The sequence below is a fragment of the Lampetra planeri genome, chromosome 3 (genome assembly GCF_965212315.1).
Source record: "Lampetra planeri chromosome 3, kcLamPlan1.2.h2, whole genome shotgun sequence".
Classification (NCBI taxonomy): Eukaryota; Metazoa; Chordata; class Hyperoartia; order Petromyzontiformes; family Petromyzontidae; genus Lampetra; species Lampetra planeri.
In genome coordinates this window covers 9,336,629-9,351,628 of record NC_136109.1, presented here as the reverse complement: position 1 = coordinate 9,351,628, position 15,000 = coordinate 9,336,629, and the positions used below count along the sequence as shown (strand labels likewise).

General features: G+C 50.7%; 1 protein-coding gene across 2 annotated transcripts in view; it reads right to left on the bottom strand.

Moving 5' to 3' along the window:
* LOC144717280 (uncharacterized) overlaps nt 1–8,623 on the bottom strand; it is a 16,171-nt gene extending 7,548 nt beyond the window's left edge. The window contains exons 1-2 of one of the 2 annotated variants that reach the window (XM_078592709.1): nt 8,022–8,623; nt 4,524–4,619 (exon numbers count right to left, since the gene is read on the bottom strand). In XM_078592709.1, coding sequence (XP_078448835.1) covers nt 4,524–4,619; nt 8,022–8,514 — 589 coding nt within the window. In that variant the 5' untranslated portion in view covers nt 8,515–8,623. The remainder of the gene's footprint in view (nt 1–4,523; nt 4,620–8,021) is intronic. The other variant, XM_078592706.1, reaches the window with a different exon arrangement.
* Between the last annotated feature and the right edge of the window lie 6,377 nt (nt 8,624–15,000).

Here is a 15,000-nt window from a genome sequence, read left to right as displayed (position 1 = left end):
CTCCACATCCTCCTGTACCACATCACTCCATCTCTTCTCCAGCCCGTGCCGCGCCCGTTTAGCCCCCTCGATCCGGCCGAACAAAAGCTGTTTAGGCATGCGGTGGCTGGGCATGCGGGCTACATGACCCAGCCAACGCAGCCTTGCCTGCCGGAGGAGCTCACTGATGGGACTTTGCCCAGATCTTTCAAGGACTTGTGAGCTCCTCACACAATCCAGCCTGGTTAAACCCAGGATGGATCGTAGGCAGGCCAGCCTAAATGTTTCCAACCGGCGAAGATGCTCCACTAGGGGGGTCCACGTTTCGCAAGCGTAGAGAAGGGAGGGAATGACCGTGGCCGAGAAGACCTGAAGCTTCGTGCGGAGCGACAGACCAGGAAGCTTCCACACAGCGTTACGCAACCGATGAAAAGATATTGCCGCTCGACTGATTCGGAGTGAGACCTCTGCTGATAAACTGGAGCCGGTCATAAGCACACTGCCCAGGTATGGGAAACTCTCCACTCTCTCCACAACTGCCCCATCACCAATTGGGAGTTGTGGGGGTGGAGTGTCCGATGGTACAAAATACCCAGGCAGGTGCTTAGTTTTGGTGGGGCTGATGGTAAGGCCCCACCTCTTAGTGGCATGCTCCAGTCTCAGCAGCAGCGTCTCCAACTCCTCTTCTGAATGAGCAGCTATTACCAAATCATCGGCATACATAACGTGGTTGACCAATAGGGAGCCATCCCTTGATCGCACCCGGGCGTCGATCAGCCTCCCATTATATCTGTACCAAATGGAAATTCCCCCGGTACAGCTATTGAAGGCTTCACGAACTACGCAGTCGAAATAGATGTTAAATAATGTGGGAGCCAGAGGACATCCCTGTCGCACCCCAAGGTGTACAGGGAAAGGCTCCGACTCCCGGCTACGTAGTTTTACCCGGGCCCGCTCACCATCATGAAGGTCCTTAATGATCGTGAGCAGAGGGTCAGGGACTCCGAAAGCACGAAGAACAACCCAGAGCCCAGTCCTACTGATGGTATCATAGGCCTTGACCAGGTCAATAAAGCAGAGATGTAGGTCTTTTTGGAATTCCCTACACCTCTGCTGTAGCAGACGGACAGAAAATATGGCATCTGTGCAGGACCGCCCTTTCCTGAAACCGCATTGGGGCTCCGCAAGCCTCTCCTCAGCGTGCCTAGCAAGGCGATGTTGAATAATCCTTGCCAGGACCTTTCCCGGCACACTGAGGAGTGAGATGCCCCTGTAGTTGTTACAGTCGGTACGGTCCCCCTTCTTAAAGAGGGGGACCACCAGGGCATCCTTCCAGTCCTGCGGAACCCGGCCAGTGGTCCAGACTGTTGTTATGATGTCATATAGGGCAGTCTGTGCACAAACGCCACCCTCCCTCAGCATTTCGCTTGGGAGATCATCTCTGCCCGGTGCCTTCCCTGGTCTCAGACTCCGGATCGCCCTCAGTACTTCCTCAACAGCTGGCACCTCAGCCAGCCACTCACAGGGGGTGACCTCTTCCAATATTTGAGGCACCGCAGCCTCAGCAGGGTTATCCCCACTTTGTGCCATGATGTTTTCCTGGCTGAGAGATTTTCCCTCCCCCAGGACCTCACAGAAATGCTCAGCAAATCTGCAAACCTGTTCCTGGGGGTCGGAGATTGGATCACCGTTTTTTCCTCTAATGATGGTAATAGGTGTGGCGCTGCAGGTTACTTTTTTGATGGAGTTAAAAAGTGATTTGTGATCGCGGGCCACTGAGGCAGACTCCATCTCCTCAGCAACCCGCGACCACCACCCATCCTTACAGCGCCTTACGGCTCTCCGAACCTCCGAGCGAAGGCTGCGGTAAACCTCCTCATTCTCTGACGTGGGATGCTGTAGGCAATGAGAGTGGGCCTGTCGCTTTTTCTCAATTAACCTGAACACCTCCTCTGTCAGCCAGGGTTTCTGGGGAGGTCTGGACCGCGTACCCAAAGCAGCCATTGCAGCTGCATGAGTCACAGTCTTAAACCTCGCCCATTTACCCTCGACATCAGGTGGAGTGGGGGACGATGCCAACCCCAGCTGCAAGCGATGATGAAATTCTCGCTTGCAACTTTCATCAGCTAACTGAGACCAGGCCACTTTTGGTTTGAATGGGGTCCTGGGTGTACACCCACCACCGGAGTGGAAAAATGGCAGGCGCATCTTACAGATGACTAGTCGATGGTCAGAGGGCAGATCAACTCCACGGTAGGTCCTGGTGTCAAGGACATGGGCTCGCATCCGCTGGTCCGTCACTATGTATTCCAGCAGATGTTCTTGCTTGGACCCGGCATGTATCCATGATGTTGTGTGGATGCGCCGATGCCGGAAGAGCGTGTTGGTAACTACAAGCCCATGGGCTGCACAAAAATCTAGCAGCCTCCTACCGTTATTATTGAGCTGATCTGGCCCATGCCTTCCAATCACTCCAGACCAGGTGCCAGCATCATGACCAACTCGGGCATTGAAGTCACCCAACAAGATGACTCTGTCCCGAGTGGCCACTTTAGCCAGCACCTGTGACAGGAGGTCATAGAAAGCGTCTGACTCATCGGCTTTGCCTGCATCCCTCCACGGATGTTCGTCTTCGGTGGGGGCATAAGTAACCACGACCACCACTCCTCGCCTCTGATTGATGGGAAGGCGAGCCCAAAGTATCCTGGGGCTTACAGCTTCCCACACCTCACCGCCACGCTCCCACGTCCCCTTCATTCTTTTGTTCAGAAGAAGAGCCACACCCTGTTGTTTGGCAGTCTCCTGCCCCGAGTAGAGGACTGTCCACCCCTCATGGTGGCAGGATCCAGAACCGGTCCACCGGACCTTCTGAATGCCACAAAGATCCAGGCGGTACCGGTCCAGCTCCCGACAGAGGAGTGGCAGCCTCTCCTCCGCAGTGAGCGTTCGAACATTCCACGTGGCCATCCGCAATGGTTTTTCGTTGTTTCTGGAGGAGCCCCGAGGGTGAAAATTCAATCTCCTGGCTCCGCCAAATGGGGTTTGGCCAGGAGACGTCATAAAAGCCTGACCCCCCGGGGCCTCCGGCACAAGCTTATTAGTTACAGGTTTATGTTTAATTCGTAGTTTAGTGGTGGTTAATTGAAGGTCGAGGGGTTACCAGCCCCTCGCACCCGTCCAGAGCCCCCGTTTAGCCACTGTGGTGGTCACAGACGCCATGAGGGGAGAGGCCAATGGGCATTGGCCCTCCCCCCACAGCACTGCCCACGACAGTGTTGCCCGTCCGGCACCGCGAGGAGGTAGGAGGTTGTTTTGCCGGACACACAGATACACACACACACAGACACACACACACAGAGACACACAGAGACACACACACAGAGACACACACACACGGAGAGAGACACACACAGATATATATATATACACAGAGACATACACACAGAGACACATATACACACACAGAGACACACACAGAGACACACACAGAGACACACACAGACACACACACAGAGACACACACAGAGACACACACAGACACACACAGAGACACACACAGATACACATACAGAGACACACACACACACAGAGACACATATACACACACAGAGACACACACAGATACACACAGAGACACACACACACAGAGACACATATACACACACAGAGACACACACAGAGACACAGACAAAGATCCCCCGTATAGCCTTAACAGACTGTAGGGGCAAGTGCTGTTAGCGAGCACCTATGAAGGCCGGAACGGCACACGAGGGGGTGGGTGGCCAGCACCACGTCCGACCGCCTTTGTCTCCCTAGCGGCGATGTTTACACATCGCACCAGGTACTCATTTGAGGCTGAGTCCACCTAGGGGAGGCCCGGGACCGGTTCAGATTAATCGTCACTGGTGTTGGCCGTGAGCGGGTATCGAACCCGGGTCACCAGGTGTCATCTCTGTGGGTCTCTATAGGTTTCTGTTGGTCTGTATGGGTCTCTTTGGGTCTCTATGGATTTATGGGTGCCATCTCTGTGGGTCTCTATAGGTCTCTGTAGGTCTGTATGGGTCTCTTTGGGTCTCTATGGATTTATGGGTGACATCTCTGTGGGTCTCTATAGGTCTCTGTTGGTCTGTATGGGTCTCTTTGGGTCTCTATGGATTTATGGGTGCCATCTCTGTGGGTCTCTATAGGTCTCTGTAGGTCTGTATGGGTCTCTTTGGGTCTCTATGGATTTATGGGTGCCATCTCTGTGGGTCTCTATGGTGTCTCTATGGGTTTCTCTATGGGTGTCTCTATGGGTTTATGGGTGTCTCTATGGGTGTCTCTATGGGTCTATGGGTGTCTATATGGGTTTATGGGTGTCTCTATGGGTTTATGGATGTCTCTATGGGTGTCTCTGTGGGTCTACGAGTCTGGGCGACTGTGGGGGTCTCTGCGTGCGTACGTACGTGCACGTACGTACGCACGTTCACGTACACGGAACTTCTTTCACACCGTACGTAGCCTTCCGTGGCCGAGGGGAGGTGCAGGGTGGTGCTGTGGGTTACCTGGGCAGGTCTCCGTCTTGATCGTGTGGACCTCGAGAGCCGAGCTGCCGAACGTGTCCACGCGCGGAGGGGAAGGCGGCGATGGTGGCGGCTCTCCTAACGAGACACCAAAACACCCTCCTAGGATGTGTCAACGCCTCCCGACGACACACACACACAGACTTGAACACAGACACACACAGACTTGAACACAGACACACACACAGACTTGAACACAGACACACACACAGACTTGAACACACACACACACAAACTTGAACACAAACACACAGACTTGAACACAGACACACACACAGACTTGAACACAAACACACACACAGACTTGAACACAGACACACACACAGACTTGAACACAGACACACACACAGACTTGAACACAGACACACACACATACTTGAACACAGACACACACACAGACTTGAACACAAACACACACACAGACTTGAACACAGACACACACACAGACTTGAACACAGACACACACACAGACTTGAACACAGACACACACACAGACTTGAACACAGACACACACACATACTTGAACACAGACACACACACAGACTTGAACACAAACACACACACAGACTTGAACACACACACAGACTTGAACACAAACACACACACAGACTTGAACACAAACACACACACAGACTTGAACACAGACACACACACATACTTGAACACAAACACACACACAGACTTGAACACAAACACACACACAGACTTGAACACAAACACACACACAGACTTGAACACAGACACACACATAGACTTGAACACAGACACACACAGACTTGAACACAGACACACACACAGACTTGAACACAAACACACAGACTTGAACACAGACACACACACAGACTTGAACACAGACACACACACAGACTTGAACACAGACACACACAGACTTGAACACAGACACACACACAGACTTGAACACAGACACACAGACTTGAACACAGACACACACACAGACTTGAACACACACACAGACTTGAACACAAACACACACACAGACTTTAACACAGACACACAGACTTGAACACAGACACACACACAGACTTGAACACAGACACACACACAGACTTGAACACACACACACACAGACTTGAACACAGACACACACACAGACTTGAACACAAACACACAGACTTGAACACAAACACACACACAGAGTTGAACACAGACACACACACAGACTTGAACACAAACACACACACAGACTTTAACACAGACACACAGACTTGAACACAAACACACACACATACTTGAACACAAACACACACACATACTTGAATACAAACACACACACAGACTTGAACAAAAAACACACACACAGACTTGAACACAAACACACACACAGACTTGAACATAAACACGCACACAGACTTGAACACAGACACACACAGACTTGAACACAAACACACACACAGACTTGAACACAAACACACACAGACTTGAACACAAACACACACACAGACTTGAACACAGACACACACACAGACTTGAACACAAACACACACACAGACTTGAACACAGACACACACACAGACTTGAACACAGACACACACACAGACTTGAACACAGACACACACACATACTTGAACACAGACACACACACAGACTTGAACACAAACACACACACAGACTTGAACACAGACACACACACAGACTTGAACACAGACACACACACAGACTTGAACACAGACACACACACATACTTGAACACAGACACACACACAGACTTGAACACAAACACACACACAGACTTGAACACACACACAGACTTGAACACAAACACACACACAGACTTGAACACAAACACACACACAGACTTGAACACAAACACACACACAGACTTGAACACAGACACACACACAGACTTGAACACAGACACACACAGACTTGAACACAGACACACACACAGACTTGAACACAAACACACAGACTTGAACACAGACACACACACAGACTTGAACACAGACACACACACAGACTTGAACACAGACACACACAGACTTGAACACAGACACACACACAGACTTGAACACAGACACACAGACTTGAACACAGACACACACACAGACTTGAACACACACACAGACTTGAACACAAACACACACACAGACTTTAACACAGACACACAGACTTGAACACAGACACACACACAGACTTGAACACAGACACACACACAGACTTGAACACACACACACACAGACTTGAACACAGACACACACACAGACTTGAACACAAACACACAGACTTGAACACAAACACACACACAGACTTGAACACAGACACACACACAGACTTGAACACAAACACACACACAGACTTTAACACAGACACACAGACTTGAACACAAACACACACACATACTTGAACACAAACACACACACATACTTGAATACAAACACACACACAGACTTGAACAAAAAACACACACACAGACTTGAACACAAACACACACACAGACTTGAACATAAACACGCACACAGACTTGAACACAGACACACACAGACTTGAACACAAACACACACACAGACTTGAACACAAACACACACACAGACTTGAACACAAACACACACACAGACTTGAACACAAACACACACACAGACTTGAACACAAACACACACACAGACTTGAACACAAACACACACACACAGACTTGAACACAAACACACACACAGACTTGAACACAAACACACACACAGACTTGAACACAAACACACACACAGACTTGAACACAAACACACACACAGACTTGAACACAAACACACACACAGACTTGAACACAAACACACACACAGACTTGAACACAAACACACACACAGACTTGAACACAAACACACACACAGACTTGAACACAAACACACACACAGACTTGAACACAAACACACACACAGACTTGAACACAAACACACACACAAACTTGAACACAAACACACACACAGACTTGAACACAAACACACACACAGACTTGAACACAAACACACACACAGACTTGAACACAAACACACACACAGACTTGAACACAAACACACACACAGACTTGAACACAAACACACACACAGACTTGAACACAAACACACACACAGACTTGAACACACACACAGACTTGAACACAAACACACACACAGACTTGAACACAAACACACACACAGACTTGAACACAAACACACACACAGACTTGAACACAAACACACACACAAACTTGAACACAAACACACACACAGACTTGAACACAAACACACACACAGACTTGAACACAAACACACACACAGACTTGAACACAAACACACACACAGACTTGAACACAAACACACACACAGACTTGAACACAAACACACACACAGACTTGAACACAAACACACACACAAACTTGAACACAAACAGACACACACACACTTGAACACAAACACACACACAGACTTGAACACAAACACACAGACTTGAACACACACACACACAGCAGCGTGATCGCGAGGCCTAATTCACCGGCTTTGCCACGGTGCTCCATTTCGTCCGCCATCTCTTCCTCCTCCGCTGCCGCCGCGTCGTCACCGCTCCCGGCGTCGCCGCTCCCGGCGTCGGCAAACTTGAGCAGGTCCAGCTCCCCCAGCCGCCGCACGCATTGCAGAAGCTCGCGGTTGAGGCCGCCGAGCAGAGCGAGCAGCGCGTCCACCAGCCCTCCCAGCGTCACGTCGCCCGGGTAGGAGGCGGCCGCATCGTCGTGGTGGTGCCCGTCGCCCCGCAGGGCTTTCACCACCTGCCGCAGCACGGCGTAGAAGCCGAAGGGCAGGCGGTCGCGCGCCGCGGCCAGCAGCTCGGCACGCACGAGGCCGTCTCCGACGCAGGCGCGCAGGACCCCGTAGTCCCGGATGCCCAGCTCCGAGTCCATGGCCCGGGCCACCTCCTCGTTCACGCCCTGCGCCTCCAGCCACGCCGGGAAGTCGTCCGTCGGCTCGGGGGGCATCAGGACGTTCGCCATCCTGGTTGGGACCGGGTTGTGCGGAGGAGGCGAGGTTTTGAACAAGTATAACCCGTAAAAACAAAGTTTTTCACTCTAAATCCTTTATATGCGTGGCGGCTAGAGTCCTCTCGTCCTCTGGCTTGAGATTGCTGCCACCTATGGGTCAGATGATTGCATGGCAGCATTAAGCAATTGGTAATTAAATATAATATTTTTGTCCTAAAAAGAGTAAAGTTTTGGAAAATTTCACGAACATTAATTGTCACGCACAACGAGTCTGTGTGGAAAATGTCAGCTCGATTGGATCACGGGAAGTGGGTTAAAAAACGACCGAAAGATTTGCACGGTCGTAAGCGTGCAAGCAAGCAAGTGAACTTAATATAAAGGATTTAAAAAGAGTTACGGAGGCTCTGGGAGCTTTTCGAATCGGCCTCCTGCCCGTGCGGGAAACCGTTTCTTGGACTCGGCGAGTTTCAGCTTTCTTTTTCGATTTAAAGCTTTCGTGACTGCAGCAGGGATTCATCTTCTTGGTTCTTTCGGTAAAGTCACGTAGAATGGAAATAATAAAATAATAAAAATAAAACATGATAAAATTTCGATTTAAAGCTTTCGTGACAGCAGGGATTCATCTTCTTGGTTCTTTCGGTAAAGTCACGTAGAAGTGAAGTAATAAAAAATAAAACATAATAAAATAATTCTCACGACGTTTCGGCCACAACGCAAGCAGCCGTCCTCAGGTGAAGACCAGGTCTGTCGGGGAGACATTCAGACGCTGTCTTTCCGACAGACCTGTTCTTCACCTGAGGACGGCTGCTTGCGTTGTGGCCGAAACGTCGTGAGAATTATTTTATTATGTTTTATATTTTAATTATTTTATTACTTCCCTTCTACGTGACTTTACCGAAAGAACCAAGAAGATGAATCCCTGCTGCAGTCACGAAAGACGCTTTCACTCGAGACAATGATTACGACGATGATGATTACGACAACAACGATGACGGGATAAGTTGATCCCCGAGAGGGATTTCTAAAGTGAAACTTGCTAACGTGAACCGAGCGCTGCTATAACACGGTGTCGTGTGGCCGGACCCCGACCCACAAAAGTGAATTCTCGAAAGCTTCTGAACGTGACTGGCGTCACCAAACCCAAACAAAAACAACAAAATATATTTAATTAAGTAGAAAGTGCTGTCTACATTTATTTATAAAGTTGCAGCATTTTAACGTGACGTCACATTTCTCAAACACCCCCTTCCCCTCTCGTCACACACATCGTCACAAATGTCTGACCCCCCCCCCTCCCCCAGGTGCGTGACGTCATTTATGGACGGCCCCAGTAGCAGCAGTACCTAGTGTGGCACACGAGGGGGTGGGTGGCCAGCACCACCACGCCCGGCCGCCTTTGTCTCCCCAGTGGCAATGTCTACTCCACCACCGCACCAGGAACTCATTTGAGGCCGAGCCGACCTAGGGGAGGAGGCCCAGGACCGGTTCAGGTCCTGGGCGTGAGCGAGAATCAAACTGGGGTCGTAGCGCTAACCGCTGCACCACCGCTCCCCACATAGTACACACACAACCATAGTGCAGACACACACACAGTACACACACACACAGCACACACACACAGCACACACACACACAGCACACACACAGCACACACACACAGTACACACACAGTACACACACACAGCATACACACAGCACACACACACAGTACACACACAGTACACACACACAGCATACACACAGCACACACACAGCACACACACACAGTACACACACAGTACACACACACAGCACACACACAGTACACACACAACCACAGTGCAGACACACACACAGCACACACACAGCACACACACAGTACACACACAGCACACACACACAGCACACACACACAGCACACACACAGCACACACACACAGTACACACACAAAGCATACACACAGTACACACACAGCATACACACACAGCACACACACAGCACACACACACAGCACACACACAGCACACACACAGTACACACACAGCACACACAGCACACACACAGCACACACACAGCACGCACACACAGTACACACACACAGCATACACACAGTACACACACAGCACACACACACACAGTACACACACAGCACACACACACAGCATACACACAGTACACACACAGCATACACACAGCACACACACAGCACACACACACAGCATACACACAGTACACACACAGCATACACACAGCACACACACACAGTACACACACAGTACACACACACAGCATACACACAGTACACACACAGCATACACACAGCACACACACAGCACACACACAGTACACACACACAGCACACACACAGTACACACACACAGCACACACACAGCACACACACACAGTACACACACAGTACACACACAGTACACACACAGTACACACAGCACACACACACAGTACACACACAGCATACACACAGCACACACACACAGTACACACACAACCACAGTGCAGACACACACATAGCACACACACACAGCACACACACACAGTACACACACACAGTACACACACAGCACACACACAGCACACACACACAGCACACACACACAGTACACACACAGCACACACAGTACACACACAGTACACACACACAGTACACACACACAGTACACACACAGCACACACACAGTACACACACAGCACACACACACAGTACACACACACAGTACACACACAGCACACACACAGCACACACACAGTACACACACACAGCACACACACACAGTACACACACACAGTACACACACAGCACACACACAGTACACACACAGCACACACACAGTACACACATACAGTACACACACAGCACACACACAGCACACACACAGCACACACACAGCATACACACAGCACACACACACAGTACACACACAGTACACACAGCACACACACAGCATACACACAGTACACACACAGCACACACACACAGTACACACATACAGTACACACACAGTACACACACAGTACACACACACAGCACACACAGTACGCACATACAGTACACACACAATACACACACACAGCACACACACAGTACACACACACATCATACACACAGTACACACACAGCACACACACACAGTACACACATACAGTACACACACAGCACACACACAGCACACACACACACACAGCACACACACAGCACACACACAGCACACACACACAGCACACACACACACAGCACACACACAGCACACACACAGCACACACAGCACACACACAGCACACACACAGCACACACACACAGTACACACACAGCACACACACAGCACACACAGCACACACACAGTACACACATACAGTACACACACAGTACACACACAGTACACACACACAGCACACACAGTACGCACATACAGTACACACACAATACACACACACAGTACACACACAGTACACACACACAGTACACACACAATACACACACAGTACACACACAGTACACACACACAGTACACACATACAGTACACACATACAGTACACACAATACACACACACAGTACACACACAGTACACACAATACACACATACAGTACACACACAATACACACACAGTACACACACACAGTACACACATACAGTACACACACAATACACACACAATACACACACACAGTACACACACAGTACACACAATACACACACACAGTACACACACAGTACACACATACAGTACACACATACAGGACACACATACAGTACACACAGCACACACACAGTACACACACACACAGCACACACACAGTACACACAGTGCACACACAGTACACACACACACAGTACACACACAGCACACACACACACACAGTACACACACACAGCACACAGTACACACACAGTATACACACACACAGTACACACACACAGTACACACACAGTACACACACAGCACACACACAGTAATACACAGTGCACACACAGTGCACACACAGTACACACACACAGTACACACACACAGCACACACAGTATACACACAGCACACACACAGTACACACACACAGCACACACAGTACACACACCACCACCACTACTATCCTAACCATCACCACCACCACACCAACCACCATCACCACCACACCAACCACCACCACCACACCAACCACCACCACCACCACACCAACCACCATCACCACCACACCAACCACCATCACCACCACACCAACCACCATCACCACCACACCAACCACCACCACCACCACACCAACCACCACCACCACACCAACCACCACCAACACACCATCACCACCTTCGCCCTGCGTCTCACCTGGCGAGGCCTTGCGGCTGGGTGCGCGGCGAGACACAGACAGAGACACAGAGACACAGACACACACAGAGATACACAGAGACACACAGAGACAGAGAGACAGAGAGAGACACAGAGACACAGACAGAGAGACACAGAGAGACACAGACAGACAGATAGACAGAGACAAAGAGACAGAGAGACACAGACAGACACAGACAGACAGATAGACAGAGACAAAGAGACAGAGAGACACAGACAGACACAGACAGATAGACAGAGACAAAGAGACAGAGAGACACAGACAGACACAGACAGAGACACACACACAGAGAAACAGAGACACAGAGAGACACACACAGACACAGACAGAGACACACACACACAGAGAGACAGAGACACAGAGAGACACACACAGACAGAGACACACACACAGAGAGACAGAGACACAGAGAGACACACACAGACACAGACAGAGACACACACACAGAGAGACAGAGACACAGAGAGACAGACAGACACACAGAGACACAGACAGACAGTATTAGACACAGAGACAGACACAGAGACACAGACAGACACACACACACACAGAGACACACACAGAGACACAGAGAGACACAGAGAGAGCTAGACAGACACAGAGACGGAGGTTTGACGGGGCTGTGATTTAGAGGCGAGCGAACTCCGTGTGGCCGAGACGACAAACCCTGCAGACCCCCACCCCCTCCCCCTTGTCTAGTAGCAGCAGCGGCACGAGTGGAGTGGAAGAGGAGGAGTGGAGTGGAAGAGTGGAGTGGAAGAGGAGTGGAACAGTGGAGTGGAAGGGGAGGAGTGGAGTGGAAGAGGAGTGGAGTGGAAGAGGAGGAGTGGAGTGGAAGAGGAGGAGTGGAAGGGGAGGAGTGGAGTGGAAGAGTGGAGTGAAGTGGAAGAGGAGTGGAGTGGAAGAGGAGGAGTGGAGTGGAAGAGTGGAGTGGAAGGGGAGGAGTGGAGTGGAAAAGGAGGAGTGGAGTGGAAGAGGAGGAGTGGAGTGGAAGTGGAGGAGTGGAGTGGAAGAGGAGTGGAGTGGAAGTGGAGGAATGGAGTGGAAGAGGAGTGGAGTGGAAGAGGAGGAGTGGAGTGGAAGAGGAGGAGTGGAAGGGGAGGAGTGGAGTGGAAGAGTGGAGTGGAAGGGGAGGAGTGGAGTGGAAAAGGAGGAGTGGAGTGGAAGAGGAGGAGTGGAGTGGAAGAGGAGTGGAGTGGAAGTGGAGGAATGGAGTGGAAGAGGAGTGGAGTGGAAAAGGAATGGAGTGGAAGAGGAGTGGAGTGGAGTGGAAGAGGAGGAGTGGAGTGGAAGAGGAGTGGAGTGGAAGAGGAGTGGAGTGGAGTGGAAGAGGAGGAGTGGAGTGGAAGAGGAGTGGAGTGGAAGAGGAGTGGAAGAGGAGGAGGAGTGGAAGAGGAGTGGAGTGGAAGAGGAGGAGTGGAGTGGAAGTGGAGGAGTGGAGTGGAAGAGGAGTGGAGTGGAAGAGGAGTGGAAGAGGAGGAGGAGTGGAAGAAGAGTGGAGTGGAAGAGGAGGAGTGGAGTGGAAGTGGAGGAGTGGAGTGGAAGAGGAGTGGAGTGGAAGAGGAGTGGAGTGGAAGAGGAGTGGAGTGGAAGAGGAGTGGAGTGGAGTGGAAGAGGAGTGGAGTGGAAGAGGAGGAGTGGAGTGGAAGAGGAGTGGAGTGGAAGAGGAGTGGAAGAGGAGGAGGAGTGGAAGAGGAGTGGAGTGGAAGAGGAGGAGTGGAGTGGAAGTGGAGGAGTGGAGTGGAAGAGGAGTGGAGTGGAAGAGGAGGAGTGGAGTGGAAGAGGAGTGGAGTGGAAGAGGAGTGGAGTGGAGTGGAAGAGGAGTGGAGTGGAAGAGGAGGAGTGGAGTGGAAGAGGAGTGGAGTGGAAGAGGAGTGGAGTGGAGTGGAAGAGGAGGAGTGGAGTGGGAGAGGAGTGGAAGAGGAGGAGTGGAGTGGAAGAGGAGTGGAGTGGAAGAGGAGGAGTGGAGTGGAAGAGGAGTGGAGTGGAAGAGGAGTGGAGTGGAAGAGGAGTGGAGTGGAAGAGGAGGAGTGGAGTGGAAGAGGAGTGGAGTGGAAGAGGAGTGGAGTGGAAGAGGAGTGGAGTGGAGTGGAAGAGGAGGAGTGGAGTGGGAGAGGAGTGGAAGAGGAGGAGTGGAGTGGAAGAGGAGTGGAGTGGAAGA